The sequence below is a fragment of the Biomphalaria glabrata genome, chromosome 14, assembly GCF_947242115.1.
Source record: "Biomphalaria glabrata chromosome 14, xgBioGlab47.1, whole genome shotgun sequence".
Lineage (NCBI taxonomy): Eukaryota > Metazoa > Mollusca > Gastropoda > Planorbidae > Biomphalaria > Biomphalaria glabrata.
The window spans coordinates 10416036-10438552 of NC_074724.1; the positions used below are offsets into that span (position 1 = coordinate 10416036).

A 22517-nucleotide genomic window follows, 5' to 3' on the forward strand; every position below is an offset into this window, starting at 1 on the left:
TCTGAGACTCTCGACTGTAAACTTTCTCTACTACAATATTTATTTTTGGCCACGCTAGCCAGTGAAACGATTTCTACTGTTGGTTTGCTAGGTTGAATAGATTCACGAAAAAACCCAAGAACTGATTTTCTTTTTCTTGTGATGTCATCGTTAGAGCTGTTCACTGTTTGCTTCACTTCGGTCTCTTCCGTGTCCTCAGAGTCCGATGGATTAAGGACATTTATTTCTTGAGAGGAAAATCCTGAACTGCTTTGTGTGTGAGTCGTGGAGATAGATGACAGCAATGACTCTGAAGAAAATGAGGAAGTATTCCAAGACGCTGTTGACGAGTTAGACATCTTGTTTAGCTCAGCATTCAGAATACTGTTCAAAAAAAGCATTAAAAGGTTACTCAATGTGACACTACATAGTAAAGTCATCAGAACTACAAATACCATTGCATGACAATAACTTGTTTAAAAAAAGACACATTTAAAATTTTTTATAGATTAATGTCCAGTTTCTTCTGAGGACCAGATGGGGGAGAGGGTATCGGAGACAAGGTTTGCGTTCGGCAATAGGCTAGGCCATCAGCAAACACAACACTGCTCGGGATTTGATCTTCAGACATCCTGTAAAGCAAGTCATAGCGATATGGTTTCGACCTCTCACCAACCCACCCCTTTTATTATATTCTCTCTCTCTCTCTCTCTCTCTCTCTCTCTCTCTCTCATTGTACCACCATCTCCTTTATCTCCCTTCTCTCTCTTTCTTTCTCTTTGTATCTTTATAAATTCTGCTATGATTTACTTAACACTAAAAATCAATTCTAATAAAAAGTAGAGAAAAAACAACTTCAAAAAATAGTGATAGAACTGTTTGAACTCGCCTTAGAATTTCCAGCAAAGCGGGTCTTGTACGGGGGTTCCCACTTAGGCATTGTAATATTAAATCATAAACTCTCTGTGGGCAATTTCTCGGACATGGAAAATCTATTCCCTGTAGAGAAAATATTTTCTTAAATTTTATTAATTCTTATTTAAATTTACTGAAACACACAAAAATATTAAAATTACCTGCATATTTATTTACAATCTACACCGTCCTATTTTTATAAAATCAGAATGGTCTACATTGTTATACTTTAACTTTTTTAAATTTTCATTCGCAAATAAGAATTATATTTCATCGCAATTTAAGAATGGCGATATATCAATTCAGCATTTAAAATGGCAGCTATATAACAAACTATATATATATATATATATATATATTTATCTGGCGTGTGATGTTATTTTTATTTTAAATATCCTATTGATATTGTCACTGTGACCTGTTCGGGTAATGATTATTGGTTGTAAATTGATAATAATAATAATAATAATCTTCATTGTCCGTATGGAAATTTGTCTTACAATTTGTGCATTACACCAAACAAAAAACATTATAACTATAAGAAACCAAAGTGTACATTCACACCAGACTCACTCATAATTTACATGTGACAAAGTTTATATCAGATTGTTCTTTTTTAATGATTTGATTGCCAGGGGAACAAAAGAGTGTTTGTGTCTGTTTGTCTTTGGTAAAATCACAAAATCCTGACACAAAGGGTGATTTTTTATTTCGAGGATCTTGTTAGCTTTTTTATAGTTGTTTGTCTCAAAGAACTGCCCAAATGTTGTTGTTTTTTTTTTTTTTTGCCAATGATTTTACCAGCAGGGGATCTTTTTCAAAAGAATTTCGTGGTATGACGTGCTATTGCAAGGTTTTTATCAAATCACTGTGTCTGTCTGTCTGTCTGGTAGTTATAATCGTTATTTTCCCTCTTCTCATTCTCAGATCAAGTTACACAAGGGACATTGTCAAAGACAATACATTGAATCATTTAAAAATTAACCAATTATTTAATTTCTTTATTTTTTTTTAAGTTAATAGTTTTAAATAGAAAAAGATAATATGGCAGTTTTGAGAGACCATAGTTATTTTTATCTATGTCATGCAAACTAAACAGTTGACATGTTAAGCTATTAAGCTGGCTGTTTATTAATTATTGATTAAACCTCATTTCGACAAGTTATCTTAGGTACATTGTTAAAGATAAATGATTGTATGTGTGTATAATATTTTTTTTTTACTTATATATGTCTGTTGGAACTCATCCGCGAATGACCGGAAGTGTGTTAGCTTCTAGGCAAGGAGAGAGTCCAATGTGAGATATACTATAAGAAATAACAAAGTTTTGTGTTTGTCATGACCAAGGTATTGTGTTCCTCTATGTACTGATAAACACAAGAAGTAAAATCTAGTGTATTTTCTAGTCAATTAAACTATAAGCGTTCTGTAACATTGACGCTTTTTCTAGACGCTTTTGGGTGAAAACATTCCTTACCGTTATCATATCGCCGGGCAATGTTTCATATATTGTTTCTATTGTCTGCTCAGAATTCATTTGACAGAAAAGTTCTTTCATAAACAGTCCAAGATAAAAAATGTCTCTTTCTTTGCTGCCAACTATTTCCATGCTCTTGTCTCGCCTGTAATAATGATAACAACTATTCATGTACTCCTACATCAAACATCACATAAATTAATAAAAAAAATTTAAAACTAAACTATACTTTACTATTCATTTAATTACCCCCCCCCCCCCCCAACTTCTAAGTGTCTTACCCTCTGCTAGACACACTGTTTGCCAGGTCTAAATGTTTTAGCGAAATTGGGTAAACCTGAAAAGGATGTAAATTCATTTTATTTAAATTGAGATATTTTTTTTAGCATTGCATTATTGAATTTATTTTTTTATAATTTTGCTTATCAAAGTAATATAGTTCAGATATAGTTGTTGCCATATGCTGTCTAGTTTGTACGGTTACAATGCCTTAAGATCCATCACAGAAATAAAGTAAATTTCAGAATATAAAATTGCATTCATTAATGTGTATAGATGTTAATACAATAAAGTGTTCACCTGCACCTATTTCTAAGTCTTTTAAACCTTTGGGGCACAACACACGATCTATCGACTGTCTTTCTACATTTCTCTCTATCTTTTAACTTGGATAGAATATTTTTCTATGATAGGCCCGTACATTCTTTGAAGTTGTCTTCCCATCGCAGGAAAGGTTTTGTAAGCCCTGAGTTTTCGTTTGCATTTTTGAGTGTTCAGCAGTTCATCAAATGCCCAACTATGCCAATGTAATCTTGTTTCTAATCTCCTTTATGGGTGATACCTCGGATCTTTCTGTTACATTTCAATTTCATTGCTAAAATCCTCCTGTATAGTTCTGAAGTTAATTTGCAAGCATGCAAGAATGTTGCAATGGCTAAGGAGGGCATTAGATAGATTTAGTGTTCACGGCTAATATAAGGTCTTTACAGTTTGTTTTGAGTTTTTCCACAAAAGAACCATCTTCTACCAGTCAACGCACTCACCTCGTGTTCTTTGACTAGATCCAATTTTAGCGTTGGAGAAAGCCTGCGCCTATCAGCACCTGCTCTGCATGGAATTTTAGTGCACATTATATACGCTATGGCATGGCAATGGACGTACTCACACTGCCTGGCCACTTCATAAGCGTATTGTAAAAATAAAGTAGAATTGTCTAGAAGTCGTATCCTTATGTTGTTGGAAGCCAATCCAGTAATGAACACTTCTCTTATGAAGATGTTTCTGTGTTCTCCAGATAATGAACTTCGATGTCTCGAAACAATATTTTGTTTTATATACACTTTTCACAACACTAGGATTATTCTGAATAATTTTTGGAATAGTATTTTTTTCTCATGGCAAGCGTATTTGTTTAAAAAGCAATTTCTTAGTCAAAGAGGAGAAAATCATTCAAAGTGATTGATTGGTTAGAAATATTGATAAAATATAGATAATAACTTATAAATTATGGTATTCCATAGCAAAATATTTGTAAATTAAGATAAGATACAACTTATTACTTTTATAAATAAATATAATATAAAACATTACCTATAAATTAAGAAATAAATTAAAATATAATACATCAAATAACTTTCTAGTTACGATAACTTATAGCAAAACAAAAATATTTAGAGATTAAGATAAATTATAGCCAATTACTTATTGATTTAGGTACATTGTAGACAACTACTTGGAAGTTACATGTATAACATTAGTTGAAAATTACGTTAAAAAGCAGATCCCTTCTAACAGTTTTAATGTTTCATTACTATCTGAGATTAACCTTTGTGATTCCATTGGTTTTGTCCAGAAACAGATTTGAAAGCTTCAATTCTCCGTAAACAAATTCAGAGTCATGGATTTTTCCAAGCATTTCTGCTACTGCAACAGTCAGAGCAATGCAGACCTCTGTGGTCTGTTCTATCTTTCTGTTCACCATCAGTGACATCAAGCTCCCAGTACAAGAAGAAGGTATCAAAACATCCTGAATTAAATAGTGACATATATTTTATTAAGAATTTTGTTACAACTTTTTTTTTAAACACACACACTCACCAACATACACAAACAGACAGAGAAACACACACACACCACACACACACCACATATATATATATATATATATATATATATATATATATATATATATATAGAGAGAGAGAGAGAGAGAGAGAGAGATAGATAGATAGATAGATAGATAGATATAGATATAGATATATAGATATATATATATATACAGGGTGCGTCAAAAAAAATGTATACACACTTTGAACTGACATAGACAAGTTATTTTCCGTTCTACAATGCTAAATTTCTGGACATGGAAAGCTTAATATAATTTCACAGAGTATCGGCTACGACACTACTAAGGTCTCAAGTTTGTAACGTTCTACTTCATTTCTTGGAGCTTGCTAATAAAAATGTTCCTTTATACAACAAATACTGGCCCTCAAAATAAAAAAAAAAATATATACCAAGCTCTCTAAAGATTACTCAATATTCCGACAATGTACCACCACTAACCTTGAGAGGGCCGCCCCCTTGATGTGTGGCGGATTTGACTCTGAAGCTGAGCCTTGTTTTCATCCTCTCCAGTCTGAATGTGTTGTGGAAGCCAACTGAAGGATATATTACTTTTACTATTACTCTATCTGACTCTGCTAACGAACGCTTTCACATTGAGGCCCGAACAAATACCTTCGTATATATAACAATTACAAATTTGCCTAAAGATAACTTACTATTACAAACTCGGTCCTCTGAGTATTCCCAACACTGATAACATTCACTTTGGATACGACACGATCCAATGCTCCATTTTGTAACTTTCTGATTAACGTCTTAGAGACTATATTGTAGTGTTTTTCCTTAAACAGCAAATACTGGCCCTTAGAGCAAATAAAATATGTAGATGATTTAAAGTTATAACTGCTTAACTAAACAAAACACAAAATAAAGAAATTCTCTGCTATTTTTATTATATAAAATGTTTTAGAAAGACTTCTGCTTTTTTTTTTGTATTAACTCTTTCTCTCCGTAATTATTTTTGTCGTTCGTATAGTATTATTCGTTTTGCTCATTTACATTTCACTTTCCTTTTATAAAGAAACTTCAATAACTTTTTTATTCGAAATCAGAAAATGTTATAAATGGTATTGAATTATAGGAGAATGCAAGCTCTTTGTACGCAACAAATAATGTTTATAAATCTAAAAACCAATTTAGTTTCAACGCTGGCATTGTCCATTAGAAGAGTAAAAAAAAAATAAAAATAAATTTCTCCACTTAGACCTTGTGGTCAATAGGGCAGATGATGTGAAGGTCATCTGATTCTGTAGCCTACGGTTAACAAGGGTGTCATGTGGCCAGCACAACGACCAACCGCCTTTACTTTTCCCCAAGTAATGTCAGGAACCCATTAGAGCTGGGTGGACTCAAAGGCGCCCAAGGATCCTGAAATAAAAATCCCAGTCTTCACCAGGATTCGAACCCGGGACCCCGGTTTAGAAGCCAAGCGTTTTACCGCTCAGCCACCGCACCTCCATTAGAACAGAAAGAGTTTTAAAAATATATATATATGCTTTGTGTGCTATTGTCCAATCTCTTTAGTAGGCATGTGAAGGCAGGGGGATTTTACAGAAAGATTCATAGCTGCCTTACGAGTGGGCTTGGGGAATATATCAAACCACAGGAGGTAATAAAGTGATTAATATCACTGGGTCTCACACAGAACGGGAGACGTTTATATGTAGATTGAAATTTAAATGTAAATATACTCAGGTTTACAATAGGACATGAGTAAAAGAGTAGCTCTTCAGGATTGTAGAATATTTCGTGCACAGTTTTGTCAATGTATATAAAATACAAATTCTATTACAAAAGATAAAAGGATAGTTACAAACTTAGAACTAGTAAATTTCAAACATTGCAATGTGAAAACTAATTAAAAGATAAAGCGAACTTCTAGTTTATCTGAGTATAAGTTATTTAAACACGGAAATATAGTGTTTGACATTTATAGAACACTTAGTTGAACACAGAGATTCTTTTCATAATTAATTAGAAAATATGATTACTTATCAAAGAAGATTTGATGATAATTTATGTTAAAGAAAATCACAAAAATAATGACCGCACTAGTTTTGGGGGATAATTGAATTGCTACAAGAAAATCTAATTTTAAAATTGAACAAGAATCTTTTAGAATCAAACAAATATTACCAATTTATATTCATCTATACTGCTCTTCTTTCTAGGCAGAACTGGAATTTTGTTTTCTAAAATAAATGATTAGAACATTTTTAATTAATGCGGAAAGAAAACGTATGTAGCAAAATAAATGAACTATTTATATTATTAGAAATGGTAAGCATTGATAACTGTTTAAATGTTCAATATGAAACAGGCTATAAATACAACCCAAAATAATATATTAAGTGTATCGATTAGTTTAAATTAGTCATGTAATAAGATTTGTAATTAGCCTCAGACTGCAATCTATAAATGGGACTAACTCAGCTTTTACCTCCACTCCAATCAAGTACTACTTCTTTTCCTCGTTTGAAATACCAAACCAAATAATTTATTACTAATAGTTAAATAACTAATTGGTTAATTTTTTAAAAATTGTTTCGTGTGTTCTCATGTAAAAGAAATAATTGTGCAAAATTTCAGCTGGATCAGATATTGGGTCTTGGAGAAATAACATGTACATCTTTTGGCCAGACAGACAGTGAATTGATGTAAGATTTGCAAAAAAATAAAAAATAATTATCTTGTCTTTTTTTATATATTGGTTAAATTTTAAAACACTTTTTGCCCTCATACACTGGGTTTTATCATTAACATTCTACATGTGGTGTTTCTTTATAGTAAGCATGTGACTCTTTTTTGTTGTGTTCAATTTGTTTATTGAAATAACAAAAATCTTTTCGAATAATAGTGAAGTTTAGTTGTTGTTTTTTTTTGCGTTTTGAATAAATTAATAAAGGCATTTTTTTAACTTTAAAGTTTATACTTTGATAATTTTAAATTATCCTGTTCCCAGAAATTTTCTTGCTTAACACTTAAAAAGACAAAATTCTTGGAATTGAACCTACGACATTCAATGGAGAAGAATACCCGTTATTGACGCCCTCACTACACGGAGAATGTTATGTTTAGTGTTTGTAAATGCTGATGTAACAGTATTTGTTAAAATATTTTTAACATTGTCTCTCTTACATTTATGTATTTCTTTAGAATTGGTGTATTTTAATGAAAGAGATCGCTTGTAGTTAATTTTATAAACTAAACGGTTTGCTTTTAGAAAACAAAAAGTAGCCGTTGCGCTAAACTGTGCAAGCCGCATCGCAAGGTGAAATACTATTTTTCACTTATCTTGTAGCTTTTGAGATCTAAGTGTGACAGACGGACAGACGGACATTTTGCACCAACCTAATAGCGGCTTTTCTCCTTACGAGGGCGTTAAAATGAATACAAATAAGGCTTAGAGATAATTGAAAACATTAAATAAAATAGCAGTGAGATTGCCATGAGATGACAAAGACATACTTCTTGTTACATATGCAAACAGTAGAGTTTATGAAACTAACCTATGGATATTTAGTAAACTAAGAGTAACCACTTTTCAAACCTAGCAATATATAGGGCAAATGATGTCTAGGTCATCTGTTTATATGGGCGACAGTAACGAGGGTGTCATGAGGCCAGCTAAACCGCCTTTACTGTACCCGAACTAATGTCAAGTACACATTAAGAGATGAGTTAAATCAGGGGCTCTTTAAAATCCCGAAATTAAAAATCCTAGTCTTCACCAAGGTTGGAACCTGAGACCTACGGTTTGGAAAATAGAGAATATGTATATTTCTTTTTGAAGACGCTTTTATTCATATTTACATATATTCACACACAATTTTGAGCGCATACTGAATGGTGAACCATATTTGAATAGATAACACTTACTTTCAAGTTGTGGAGCTGCCTGAAAACAAAAACAAAACATTTACTTGAGATATAAAGATAGCAAATAATTAACAAAATCAGAATATCCAAATGAAAATGTAAACTATATGTGAATTTTATTTTATTGATATGAAAGCTATTTCCAAAATAACAGCGTGACACAAATATATTGTACAATATAATTAGTAAGTAATAGCATTAGATTTGTTAAATAGTTAAATTAGTAAGCTCTTGCTCCAAATATTTATAGTTAATTCTAAATCACGTGAATTTTTTTTTAAAGCGATGTACCTATTTAATAACAAATTACAAAAAATAAATAAATAAATACATAAATAACTGCATATTTTTAGTCATGACTTTGGAATTGTACCATCACAAAAGAAATACAAGACACCAATAGCAAAGACAAACCGACACAAAAACTCTTTTGTTCCCCTGGCAATCAAATCATTAAATAAAAACAATCTGATATAAACTTTATGAGTGAGTCTGGTGTGAATGTACATTTTTTTAATAGTTGCAATGTTTTGTTTGGTGTAATGCACACATTGTAACACATCATTTTTACGAACAATAAAGATCATCATTATTATTATTACGTTACTTAAGCCGAAAAATTTTGCCAGAGATTTTTTTTATTCATAAAATGAATTTCGCAACTGGTAGCTATGTATTTAAAGTAATGTTTTGTGAATTTTTATTTTTATTTTTTTATAGTAAATAGAAGAAAATTTAGAATTATTTACACAGGTACAGATACCAGTTCAAAAAACGTACTTGACATTTCTGGCCGATACATATTTTACTGATTTGGGGTTTTTACATGCATGCAGGTGTAAAGTTAAATAAGAACTGAAATGTATAATTGTATCGGCTTTAAATTGATGAAAATATAGAAATATATGTATATATATATATATATATATATATATATATATATATATATATATATATATATATATATATATATTACTCGTCACATCGAATGTTACTCTACGATAAAAATGGAACTACTTACTTTAACTAATTCGATTGATGATTTCAGACAACAACTTTTCTGAAGATCTGGATAGTTATAGTTAGTAAAGTCACGACTCGAGTAATCTGGGAAAAATAAAAAGTATTCCTATTGCAGGTGGTTAACAAGGGTTTCTATAAGAACAGCACAAAGAAAAATATACTTTCGTTTCACGACTAATGTATGGTACTCATTAAATTTGGGTTGAATCTGGGGTGTTCTAAATATCCCATCCTTTACTGGGATTCAACTACACCCCCTCCCCAAAAGCCAAGAACTTAGCAATCAGCCAGCATATAACAATCACGTCGTCTGTTGCATAAATTCTAAGTGTTAATGAGGTGCTCTACTCTTTAAAAAGTACAAATTATATAATTATGCCAAGCACTTTAACGTAAACGGTAAGAATGCAAAGTTGTGCCTAAGTAACCCTACTAAAATGTTATATTGAAAAAGGAAAAAGAACCGGGATGAGGAGTATGCATTGTTTTGTCACATAGTCACATAGTCACATAGTCACATAGCCACATAGTCACATAGTCACATAGTCACATAGTCACATAGTCACTTAGTCGAGCTTTGAACCGAAGTAAAAAGCCTTGTGCTAAGAGAGTAGTGATCAATATAGTTTCTAATGTCAAATTCAAGCCCCATTAAAATGCTATTAGATCAAAACTATGCATTGCTGTCTAAGCATATTGTAATAATTGAAGGGAGGCAACTCAACGAGGAATAGATGTTTATTTACACGAGGACACCACATATACATAAGACAATGTCTGCCTTGAACACAGCATCTTGATTAGCTCTAGACTTGGGCGGCAATAGTTCGCCTCTTTGTCCGTTCAATATCCTTCTCAGTCTGGTTTCTGGCCGTGCGCACCTTCAACCCTTGCTTGGATGGCGGCGTGCATGGCGGGGTTATAACAATATGTTAAGTCTTTAAGACTTTGGTTACAAATGTACTGAGTTTGAGCTTACCCTCATTCCCTACTAGTCTGATCTGTTTCGGTCAAGGACAAATATAAGACCACTGTTATCTAAGATATTATATATGTGTAGCTTAGTTTCATTTTGTCAGTTTACGCCTTTGAATAAATGCAAACAATTAATAAACAACATACTATCAAGAAAGAGTTGAAGCTGAGACCTCACTGCTGTCATGCACGGTCTTTGCTTCGGGCAATAATGTGTACAAGATAGCATTAGATTGTAATAATCTTCTTTGAAGCAAGATTCTCTGTGAAGACTCACCAAGTAATACACAGCCTGAAACACAGAAAACTCATATGTCACCTTATAATGTGCTCTGCGTTTGTATCACTAAGCAACACTTTTTTTTTTTAAATTTAAGTAAAAAATATTTGATTTAATTCGGGTATCGAACCCGTAATAGCGTCAGCTTTTTGAACGTACGTTTTCTGATTCGGCCAGAGGGCAAGGCATACTTGTGCGATTATTTTATTGGTGTGTTCAATTTATGGACATCTAGATCTAACACTAGACCTGAATTTCTTATTTACAACTCGTAAGATCTAGTCTACATCTACTTCTATATCTAAAATCTAGATGTAATCTATATTAGATGTACGCAAAAATTTAAATAATTCCACTTGTTCTTCTTCCTTGATCTCATTTCACTGTTGGAGCGTTCAGATGACTAGACCAATATATAAATAAGATGAACAGCACAGTTGTTTCCAAATCAGGGAGCTCTCCATATAGTTTTCTTTGGTTTGATTTTGGGCCAGTGTCTTTTACGGGCCTCATAGTAAAGAGAAAAGTTTTGAAGGACATGGTCAGCATTCTCTAGTGACACTCCACATGGACAGATTTCACTGGTTAAATTTTGAACATATGTTGTCTCATTCGGTTGTGCTCGGTCCTGAGTCCAAAGATTAGACGTTGATCTTGTCGGGATAGCTTATAATTGGCATCATCTTTCTTGTAATTCGGATGAGAGCTTGTCCATTTCTCATTTATTTTATTTACGATTAGTTTCTTTATTTCTTCTGGATAGAGTGCTATGTTTAATTGTTAGTTTGTTCTCCCACTCTTGGCGAGTGTGTCATCCTTCTAATTTCCGTCTAGTTCTGTATGAGCTGGTATCCTTTGAATGACAATTTTTTTTTTTTGGTTTTGCTGTTGCTGTGGAGCTTTGTAAGTGCTGTCCTAAGTCGTTTTGTATTGGATAAATCAGAGTTTACCAAGCTTATGGGTGATTGTTTTCGCATCGGTTAGAAAGACAATCTGACTGTGTGGGGTACTTGGATGATTTGCTAGTATGGTAGCAGCTAGTGCTAGTGCTTCCCTTTCTGCTCTGTGGCTGTCAGAGGGCTCTCCAGTTGCAATGGATGTTTCTAGTTTTTCTCCATCGGGCCATTTGATGACTATTCCAGCTCCTACATTTGTGGTGGCTTTTTGAGATGAGCCATCCGTTTAAACTCTAATCCACAGTATGGTAGGATAATGCGTTTGTAGAAATGAGTTCACTATTTCCTTGAGCTCTGTTGGAATGCAGTCATATTTTTTGGTTATATTTTTTAATATGGTCTCTTTTAGTAGGAAGAGAGCTTTCGTCCCAGGGTGAAGATTTTTTATGATGCGTCGTGGATTCCAGGGTTATTTTTTCATGTTGGTGTCTCTTTTTTAGGTCCATAGACTCCTGTATGTAAGTAGTCCTCTTGAGACGGTTTTTATTGCCAGTTTTATGAATTTTAGGTTTCAAATTTAGTGACCTAATAATTACATTGATAGGCCTTTAAATCAAGATGATACACAAAATTGCTATGAACATTAATTTACCAAACTTCTGAATCAATAAAGCGTTACATTCGGAAATTTCCGAACTCGTTATTCTTTTCAGGAAAGTGATAGTCCTTTCAAAACCAATGTTGGATCTAGATCTAGATTTAGTCCCAGCGAAATTTACATTTATTTATTTTGTACTAATACCGGTCAGACTAGAGTTTTCCCAATGTGGCCAACGAGCTAGTAATTCTTTTCTCAACGATATTCATCAACTGTTAAATTTATAGTTCACCCATATAACCTTCCTTTTTAATTGTAATGAAGTGATCATTTAAATCTCATTTCGAACATTTTCTCCATTCACTTTCTTCGCTTTCTCCCTGCGTCTCTGTCTCCTAGAAGCTCTCTGCGCTTTTGCTCATAATTCTCTCTCTGTCTCTCTTGTATTATGCGCTTTAGCGCTTTCTTATACAGATAAGTTAAACGTAGGTAACTCAAATAACGAAATCAAATAACACAGGCAAAAGGCCAACAATAGAAGTTAGTCAACGCTGATAGCGAATGTCGAACACGAAGTTTAGTAATAACGAACGGAACCGTCGAATGTCATCAAGCTAAGTCTCAACGTCCATGTAACTTGCTTCTATCTAAAGCTTTCAAAAGTAGTCTGCTTTTCGCTAATATTCTCATAACCCTAGTCTTGTTTTTACTAGTCGCGTCATTGTCTCTAAGTCGAAATTTTCTATTTCTATGAAACAAATAATTTCTAATCGTGCCGTAAAACTCTCTGAACTCACTATCATACCAACACTTTCATTCTTCATCTGTTTCCTTTCTCTGTCCTTGAAATAGTTTATTTTAACTTTTGCCTTTTTCTCTATTAATTTTCATACCATAGAACTACTTTAACCTTCTTCTTTCTTTTTCTTTGTTCTCATTTTGCATGTCGGAGGGTTCAGATCAGTAATCCTAGATCTGAGATGAACCGCACAGTGGTTTCCAGATCAGGCAGTTCAGATCAGTAATCCTAGATCTGAGATGAACCGCACAGTGGTTTCCAGATCAGGTAGTTCAGATCAGTAATCCTATATCTGAGATGAACCGCTAAGTGGTTTCCAGATTTGGCAGTTCAGATCAGTAATCTTATATCTGAGATGAACCGCACAGTGTTTTCCAGATCAGGTAGTTCAGATCAGTAATCTTATATCTGAGATGAACCGCACAGTGGTTTCCAGATCAGGCAGTTCAGATCAGTAATCTTATATCTGAGATGAACCGCAAAGTGGTTTCCAGATCAGGCAGTTGTCCGTATAGTTTTTCTTCTATAGGATGGTTTTGGGACCTCAGTCTTGATCATGCTTTGAAGGTCATGGCCAGCATTCTCTGGTGATGCTCCACAGGGGCAGGTCGAGATAGCTTATAATAGGTTTCCTTTTTCTTATAATGGGGATGTGAGCTTGTCAAATTCTGATTTATTTTACACTGTATTATATTCATCATTTCTTCTGAGTAGAGAGGGTTTTTCATTTGTTTATTCATCTTTCTCACTTTGGCTAGTATGTCTCATTTTTCATTTATTTATCAGTATTAGTTAAATTGTGTGGTCAAAGTAGGCATAGGACACAATTGTAAAATATCACCGGTAATGTATTTTAAGAAGAGCGTTCTCACCAACTGAATATACTCTTGGACTGAAAGCTTCTCACGAGAGTATGGCATCACGCCATGAGAGAGAACCTCATACATCAAGCAACCAAACATCGACACATCTGATTTCTTGGACACACTGCCGTCCTTGAGAGTCTCAGGAGAGCTCCAGTGTACTGCTATTTCCTTTGTAACATCTGGAAATAAAATAGCGAAACGTCGAGCAAGTTCAAACTGAAAACCGATTTTAAAATGAATACTTTCTGTTGTTTGTGTCATCTAGAATAAAAAAAGCGATATGTTGAGTAAATTATAAAGGATAACCTAATTTACCATTGCTATTAAAGTTTTGTCAATACGAAGAGAAAAAAATATATACTTAATTTCAATTTAAAACTGTAAACTATTTGTACTATTTGTCACTACTTTCTACTGCACTAGTAAATTTAAAAAGGACTGCAGTAATAGAATCTCAAAAAAAAAAAAAAAAACATTTTTGTTTTTAGTGTTTCAAATTGTTAGAAATACTTGTTAATGATAGTAGATGTCCTTGAATTTTAAAATGGCTTCCAGCTTTACTCTAAGTTATTCGTATTTATAGAACGACTATGATTCATCTCGTGACTGTGGAGCAGTGGCGTCACTATGGGGTGCGAGAGGAGAGGTCAGCACCGGTTAACATCATTTTGTGGATGCACCCAAATTTGAAAAATTGCATACACATCGGAAAAGATAATACTAATGAAATTTCTAGATAAATGCCCAGAGAAGCCAAAACATATCTAGATGGTAGGTTAAATGTAAATGACACGGCACAACGATATGTCATTTCTGTCTCAAAGTGTAGCAAAGGAAACCTGTTCAGGTGATGTTCAATCTATTTCTAATTTCTAATTAAAGTTCATTGTAAAATGTACCATAAATATTGAATAAATGTCATAAACTGTAATATTTTATAATAGAATTGATACTCATTTTACATTTGAGTAAAATCAATAAAGTGGGCAATCAGCTCACTGTATTAGTTCGACAAAAATAACTAACCAAAAATAGTGTTTATTGGAACACATTTGAAAAAGGTGATTGGTAGGGGGGGGGGGATGACACCCTGAGCTAATCACACCAGGTGACACCGCTTTGGAGCCCTATATTTGAGAGTCACTCCCGTCCACATATATCGCAGGTCAAGTTGGCTTTCGATTTGGTGGTAGAGGAGCCGGCCATTTCTTGTATAGCACGCTTTTCTTCCAGAGCTGAGGCTTATGTTTTTTCACTGGATATAGCTTTCTTGGTCATTATCTCTCTCTCTCCACGTAGTGCGGTTTAGCGTTATGTCTTACCAAATGGTCAGTATCAATGTTCACTGTTTTGAGGTCTAGTTTCATTACATCAACGTAACGGAGATGGGGTCGACCAGTTTTTCTTGAGCAAGAAGCGAGTTGCCCGTAAAGAATGACTTTTCGAATGCCAATGTTCTTTTTCGAATGCAATTAGATTGAGTAGGTAACCCACGACTCACTGCCCTACACTAGCTTGCTAATAACGCATGCCTTGTAGACCTCCATGTTGGTCGCTGTGGTGAGCTTCTGGTTTACCCGAAATCTTGGCATGAATCTAAAAAAGAAGATGCAGCATACCCTATGCCATTTATTGATCTCCTCCTTTAGAGACAGATCGTTTTGACTTGTAGATCAAAGATAGAATAATTCATTTACGGCATACCGCTTGCTATCGTCAATGAAGATGGAGGGTGGTGCTGTAGCAGTCTATCCTAATACTCTGAGTGGTTTATTTGAATAATGATTTGCTTGATTTTCATCGATAAATATATCGTAAGAAATCACATATAGAATATCATTTATTTCTCATGAAGTTGTTTTTGTTTGCCTTCTTCAACTTTGCAAGTTTGATGAATTACAGAAATGGGAATCAAATTGGAGCATGTCTTTCCACCCAGAAAAATGTCAGTTGTTAAGAGTAACAAAAAAAACTAAAACAAATTAATTCCACTTATCTTATTCATGGCAAACCAGTAACACAGACTAAAAACGCAAAATACCTAGGTGTTATAATAAATGAAAAACTATCATGGAATCCACATATTGATGAAACTACAAAAAAATCAAACAAAGCATTAGGATTTATTAAAAGAAATTTCTATAAATCAAATAAGAACATAAAACTAAAATGTTATTTAACCTTGGTTAGGCCAATAATAGAATATGCATCCTCCGTTTGGGACCCCTCAACTCAAGAAAACATTAAGAAACTGGAACAGACACAAAATAGAGCAGTGCGATTCATAACAAACGAATATTCACATTTGACTAGAGTAACACCTTTAGTAAAATCACTAAATTTAGAAAGCCTTCAGGACAGAAGGCTCAAAAGTAAAGTAGCAATCACACATAAAACACTGAACCATAATCTTCAAATACAAAAACAAAATTTAATAAAATACTCTGAAAGACACAAAGATAAAGGCACATTCCTCGTCCCATATGCTAGGACAAATTTGTACAAATACTCCTTCTTCCCTAGTGCTATTAGAGCATGGAATGGGTTGCCTGAGCTAGCCAGGAAAACCAGTGACTTGGCAGAATTTAAGTCATTGGTTAATATGCATGACTAAATGCATGACGCGTAGGACGTAATCATCTTCTTTTTTGAAGTAACGTCTGTATTATATAAGATAAGAAGAAGATAAGATAAGTTTGGTTTGTATTTGTGTTTTTAAAAATGGTTCAATAAATGATCTTTGTTTTCCTTTTCTAACCAAGCATTTTAAAACAATCGTATTAGTAATAATGACATATATTCAGATAGCAAATTAGTATACCAAATTGATACGAAATAAACAAGGTAAACTTTTTATAGCGCCCATAAATTTACGATTCTTAAGTAGAAATTGCCCAAACTTTGACCAGGAGCTAGGAGAAAGTAACCGAATGTGGGGGGGGGGGGGGGGAGAAATATTTTACTATAAAATAAAAGAATCGAGTATTAAAACTGCAATTAAAATTAATACCTAATCTTGCTTCTTCAGAGTTGGTCACTTTCAGTGCGAGATGAAAATTGCTAAGTTTAACTCTATCCTCCATGTCGACATACATATTTGCAGCTGTCAAATCACAATGCACTATTTGTTCCTGGTGACAGTATTCCAGTGCTAAGGCCACTTGAAGTAGGTACTGCAGTAAAGTCTTCTCGTGATAGAGTTTTCTGTTGAGGCTTTTATTGACCAAGTATTCCTGCACAGATAAAAAGATCATATCATAATATTATATTTATTTGTGAGTAATAAAGATACTACCAGACGTCATTCTGTTTAGAATTAATGGCTAATTACATTTTGTTCTTGTCGCCATGAAGCGCTTGCGTTTTATGTAATGTTTCTGTGTGTATATAATGGTAATAAAGGCTACAACATTCGATCCAAACCTAATGTGAATGTTAATGTTTAAAATATATTCCCTTCACCTATCCCTTAAAATGACGGACTATTGGGGCACCACACATGATCTTTTGAACGTCTTTCTCCATTTTCATGTCTTTTGTCTTCAAAAAAACTAATTCATTGACAGGCCTATCCAAATTTGAATGTTGTCTTCCCATTATTTTTTTTCTTGAGCGTGTTCCCCGAAGATAGTTCTTTGCGAGCCTTTGGAAATCTGTGATATGGCCATACATTTTAGTTTGCGTTTCTTGAAAGTGTTCATTCGGGGCCCCTTTGCCATTGTGATCATGTTTTGAATCCCCTTATTTTTGACGTAGATTATAGGTAGTATCCTTCTGTCTATAGCGAATCGATTCTATTGATAGAATTATCCTCCCTATTTCAACAGTAAGCGTTCAAGATTCACTTGCATACAAAAATGTGGCTATGAGCAACAAAGTTATCAGTCTGAGTATAGCGTCGAAAGCTTTGCCTTTTTCTAGTATATCCGCATGAGAAACTCAGTTACCATTCTGTTGAAAGGCTACACGCAAGCTCCAAACAGAGTTAATGTGTAGAGGCTGTGTACTGGCAAAAGAGACTTACTGTTACGTGCACATCATAGTGTGCATGTGGAATGGTGCTATTGCGTGTTAAAAGCAATAGAGGAGGTTTAGGAATGGTGTAATGTAAACGAATATGTAATTAACATATTATTATTTGTTGTATCAGGATTAAAGTACTGATTATATACTATATATACGAGTCTGTGTGGTGTATGATTAAGCGTCACATCTGCAATTGAGACTTTCTGTGTAAAGGCTGTGTACTGGCAAAATAAACTTTCTGTGTAAAGCCTGTGTACTGGCAAAAGAGACTTTCTGTATAGAGTCTATGTACTGGCAAAAGAGAATTTCTGTATAGAGTCTGTGTACTGGCAAAAGAGACTTTCTGTGAAGAGCCTGTGTACTGGCTAATTAGACTTTCTGTGAATAGCCTGTGTACTGGCAAAAGAGACTTTCTGTGAAGAGCCTGTGTACTGGCAAAAGAGACGTTTAGTGGAGAGCCTGTGTTTTGTATTTCATGCATCATCCACAAGACAAACATGCCCATACCAGTGTCAAGGATAGCGTTTAGGATGTAAATATTGTTGCTTTGACTTCCAAAGCACTTTATTTAACACAAACTAACATTTCTTGTAGGCAAACTTATTTTAACAAAAGTATTTCCTAACATTTTTAAAGTTCTAAATAAAAAAGTTTGATGTCTACGTTTAAGTATACTATTAATAATCCTCATTTCTAGAGGAACTCCGAAACTTACAAAAGAAAAAAAATATCTCTAGATTTAAAAATATCATAAAATCGGTTTCGAAGATAGATTTTAGATGATTCGTTTCGTAATTTAAATATGAATAAAGCCAGGGCTGGCCTTGAATTATTAGAAGCCCTTGGTGAAGTGAATTAGATGGTCCTAAATAAAATAAAAAAAATATATATATATAATAAAAATCCTTTAAAAAAAACAACAAAAAAACAAAGTTTATCTAAGGGAAATAACTTTGCATTTAACAATTATATCTATCAATAATGTAGAAGTTATTTCTCTATTTCGATTTTAAACAATGTGATAATTTACTAATAGTTTAATTTTTGAATTGATGTATCTTTTTTATAGGTCAAATAAATAATTGTTTAAAGCTTCAACTTGACAGGAAAATGGGTGTGGTGAAAATAACGTATTCAATTATCTAAGGGGAAGAAACCCTACATATTTAGCCTATTCTGTATATGCTTTATGCCGGCCCTGATGAAGCATTAATTTTTCAGTCTATGACTTTAAAAATATTTGTTGAAACTAATGAACAACTTACTCGCAGTAATAAAATAAAGAAAATTTAAAACGAAGATAGACTGTCACGCATTTAGAAATTGTTAAAATTCAATTTTTTTATATATATTTTTTTTGCAACAGTTCAATAGAGCGTCCTTGACATTGTTTGGTTTCATATCCCCCCCCCAAAAAAAAAAAATGAATGTTGCATTCTTAAATGGTACAATAAGTATGTGCTGAGGGAACGATGAACTCCCCATTCTCGATAGGCGAGCTTAATGCTGCCATAAGAAAATGCCAGCTTAAAAAGGCTCCCGGGCCGGATGGTGTCACCCCCGAAATGCTTAAGCATGTAGGGGGGAAAGGAAGGGCCGTGCTCTTGGCATTCGTAAACAGAACCTGGACAGATGGTCATCTACAAACGTGCCACCATTACTCCTATTCCAAAAAAGGGAAAAGATGCTTCCACTGCTGAGGGCTACAGGCCCATCTCACTCACATCTTGTGTGGGAAAGATGGCTGAAAAAATGGTAAATGAGCGTCTGGTTTGGTACCTTGAGAGTGCCCGTCTATTAGCTCCAGAACAGGCTGGTTTCAGGGCTGGAATGTCCGCTATAGACCAAGTCAACATCTTTGTGCAGAGCGTAGCAGATGGATTCCAAAGGACCGAAAGCACATACGCAGTCTTCATTGACTTAAAACAGGCATATGATAAAGTATGGCGGCCTGGTTTGCTTCATAATTATAAGAGCCGTGGGGGTGCGGGGACGGATATATTACTGGATTAGAGACTTCCTACAAGAGCGTACAATAAGAACAAGGATGTACGGAGAAGTCTCAGGGGAAATGACCCTCGAGCACGGCCTCCCCCAGGGCTCCGTCCTGTCATGCGCCCTTTTCACGGCCTTCATAAATGACCTACCGGCTCAGTTAAAATGCCAAAAGCTGCTATATGCTTATGATATTGTCCTTTGGAAATCCGGAAGGAGCGCAACCTCTATACAAAAAGTGTTACAAGAAGATCTCCATATGCTCTGCTCATACACACAAAAATGGAGGCTAGAAATAAACACCTCCAAGACGGTCTATTCTCTGTTCATGCTCGGGACTGGCATTCTCGGGCAACCTTTCCAGCTCTCCCTCAACGGAGTGGCTCTCAGCATGGAAAAGCTACCCAAGTACCTTGGTGTAACTTTAGATCGCAAACTAAAAATGTGTGAGCACATCCAGGATGTTGTAAGAAAGGCCTCAGGGAAACTTTGCATTGTGCGGAAGCTGGCATCCACGAAGTGGGAAGCCCGAGCAGACATGCTCCGATCCCTGTATTTAGGAGCAGTCCGATCACTGATAGACTACAGCCTACTTGTGCAAATTTATGTCTCTAGGACTGCTCTTGAACAACTTGATAAAATACAGTCCCAAGCACTAAGATTTGTCTGTGGAACCTTTAGGACAAGTCCAGTAAATGCGGCTGAAATAATAGCTAGTATAGGTCCACTAACCCTTAGGAGGGAAAGGTCAGTACTGACCTGCTATGAGCGGTATAAAAGGCTGGATGAATACCTCCTAGCTAGAAAACTAGTGGATGGTTGGAGATGCAGAAGACGTATCCAGATGCAGTCTTTTATGCATCATGCCACTAGACTATCTGATGAAGCTGGCCTCTCCATCAACCGACAAAACATTCAACGCTTTCATCCCCTTCCCCCTTGGTGTCGCCCAACAACCCCAGACATACGCTTGAAATTAGTAGACCCTAAAACGCCACTAAGCAAAGCCGTTCATCTAACGACCTTCAAATCCTAGCTCTGGAGACCATTAATACCTTCAAGCCCAGTGCTATTTTTGCATACACTGATGGGTCGGCATCAATAGATTCTGGAAGAGCAGGCTATGGAGCCTACATCGACTTTCTTGGCTCTTACACAGTCAAAATCTTTGGACCATGTGGTAGTGTTTGCAGTTTTGATGCGGAGACCATGGCAGTCTGTGAAGCCTTAAAAGTCATTGACTCTCAACTCGGCGATGGACATTTAAGGGCAACACAGATTGTTGTGGTCACTGACTCAAAATCTGTACTACAGGCTTTGCAAAGGCACGGACCATGGCCCCCCAATATCAACACTGTCATCATGGCTTCACATAAAATCAAACAACGCTATGGCACCCCTGTAATAATGCAGAGGGTACCGAGTCACATAGGTGTGACTGGCAACACAATCGCAGACTCTTTGGCCCACCAGGGAGGGCAAATTCCACCCACTGATCAGGCTGTAAGCTTTCATCAAGCCCTGGCTATAATACAAAAAACAGAAATGGAAAAGTGGTTTGAGTGCTGGGACAAGTCCCAAAAAGCCCGTGGAGTCTGGGAGCGCATGAGGCGCCCTGACCGCACTTCCCCGTGGTGGAGGCTGTCCAGGCCTGAGCAAGCTATTATAGCACAGTGCAGGACAGGCCACTGTCCTGTTGGCTCATACTTCTCGCGGCTATGGCCAAATTTTGATTCACGATGCCCTCGCTGCGGGGAAGAAGAGGAAACCGTGCCTCATATTTTGTTTGACTGCCCCAGACTTGCTGATCTCCGTCTCGACAGGTCTGGGAAACCCAAAATTCTCGACCTGTATGGCGACATTTATGCACTACGCAAGACAGCAGGGTTTCTGTCCAGGGCTTTTGCAAGAGAGGATTTGAGCCTCTCAAGCCCTCACTCTAATGGAGTTTGATGATGATGATGATGAATAAGTATTCGGTAAATGAATCATTTCTTCTACAATTTAAAACAATCACTTACTTGTAATGAAGTCTTGTAATACTCTGTAATATAGAACTGAAGGGTGCCATTGATACGGTAAGCAAATAATTTCAAGATGTTCTCGTGTGTAAGCTGCCCATGCAGACATATCATATTGGCAAACTGTGATTGGGAAGCGTGGGAGGAAGACCCCGCCTGACCTGGCAAAGTGTCTTTCAGAACATTGACTATTGCGTCTCTCTGCTGAAACGTTCCTATCAACCGCATTTCTTTAGACTCCTGGCACTAAGAAATTGAATACAAATTTAATATATAAAGCAGAATGTAAGGCATAGAAAAAAAACGTTTGACCGGTCAATATGTGTAGATTGTGGAATGTAATACAAAGTTCAAACTTTTGTTTTGTTTGTAAAAGATTTTTTCTTTAATTTTTCGAATGTTCCTTCAGAGTTGAATAAAATGTACATCCTAGCCTTAAACTTCCGCTGGCCGATTTGTTCAAGACATACGTTCACGAAGCTGACGGAGTCAAAATCATGGGGTAATATTTTATACTTTTATTTGTATATTTAGGATATTGTCTTTTTTTTTTAAAGAAATATATTTTAATGTTTTTGTTATAGGTCTGTTATAGGTACATTTTTTCATTTGCTCTTAATAAATGAAAACTTACGTTGGTAGTCAAATGCTCAAGCTCTAC

General features: G+C 35.1%; 2 protein-coding genes across 2 annotated transcripts in view; one reads left to right on the forward strand and one right to left on the reverse strand.

Moving 5' to 3' along the window:
* Positions 1–22517, forward strand: part of LOC106069203 (phospholipase A and acyltransferase 4-like) — a 410743-nt gene that overhangs the window by 285245 nt on the left and 102981 nt on the right. The window lies entirely within an intron of this gene.
* The window catches only part of LOC106058754 (uncharacterized), a 33102-nt gene continuing 11288 nt past the window's right edge, over positions 704–22517 (reverse strand). Inside the window, exons 6-18 of the mRNA XM_056009440.1 lie at positions 22491–22517; positions 21857–22102; positions 16825–17047; positions 13821–13993; positions 10523–10667; positions 9399–9484; positions 8378–8396; positions 6635–6690; positions 5155–5301; positions 4197–4397; positions 2653–2708; positions 2372–2516; positions 704–978 (exon numbers count right to left, since the gene is read on the reverse strand). The exon at positions 22491–22517 is cut by the window's right edge and continues 162 nt beyond it. Coding sequence (XP_055865415.1) covers positions 796–978; positions 2372–2516; positions 2653–2708; positions 4197–4397; positions 5155–5301; positions 6635–6690; positions 8378–8396; positions 9399–9484; positions 10523–10667; positions 13821–13993; positions 16825–17047; positions 21857–22102; positions 22491–22517 — 1707 coding nt within the window. The 3' untranslated portion in view covers positions 704–795. The remainder of the gene's footprint in view (positions 979–2371; positions 2517–2652; positions 2709–4196; positions 4398–5154; positions 5302–6634; positions 6691–8377; positions 8397–9398; positions 9485–10522; positions 10668–13820; positions 13994–16824; positions 17048–21856; positions 22103–22490) is intronic.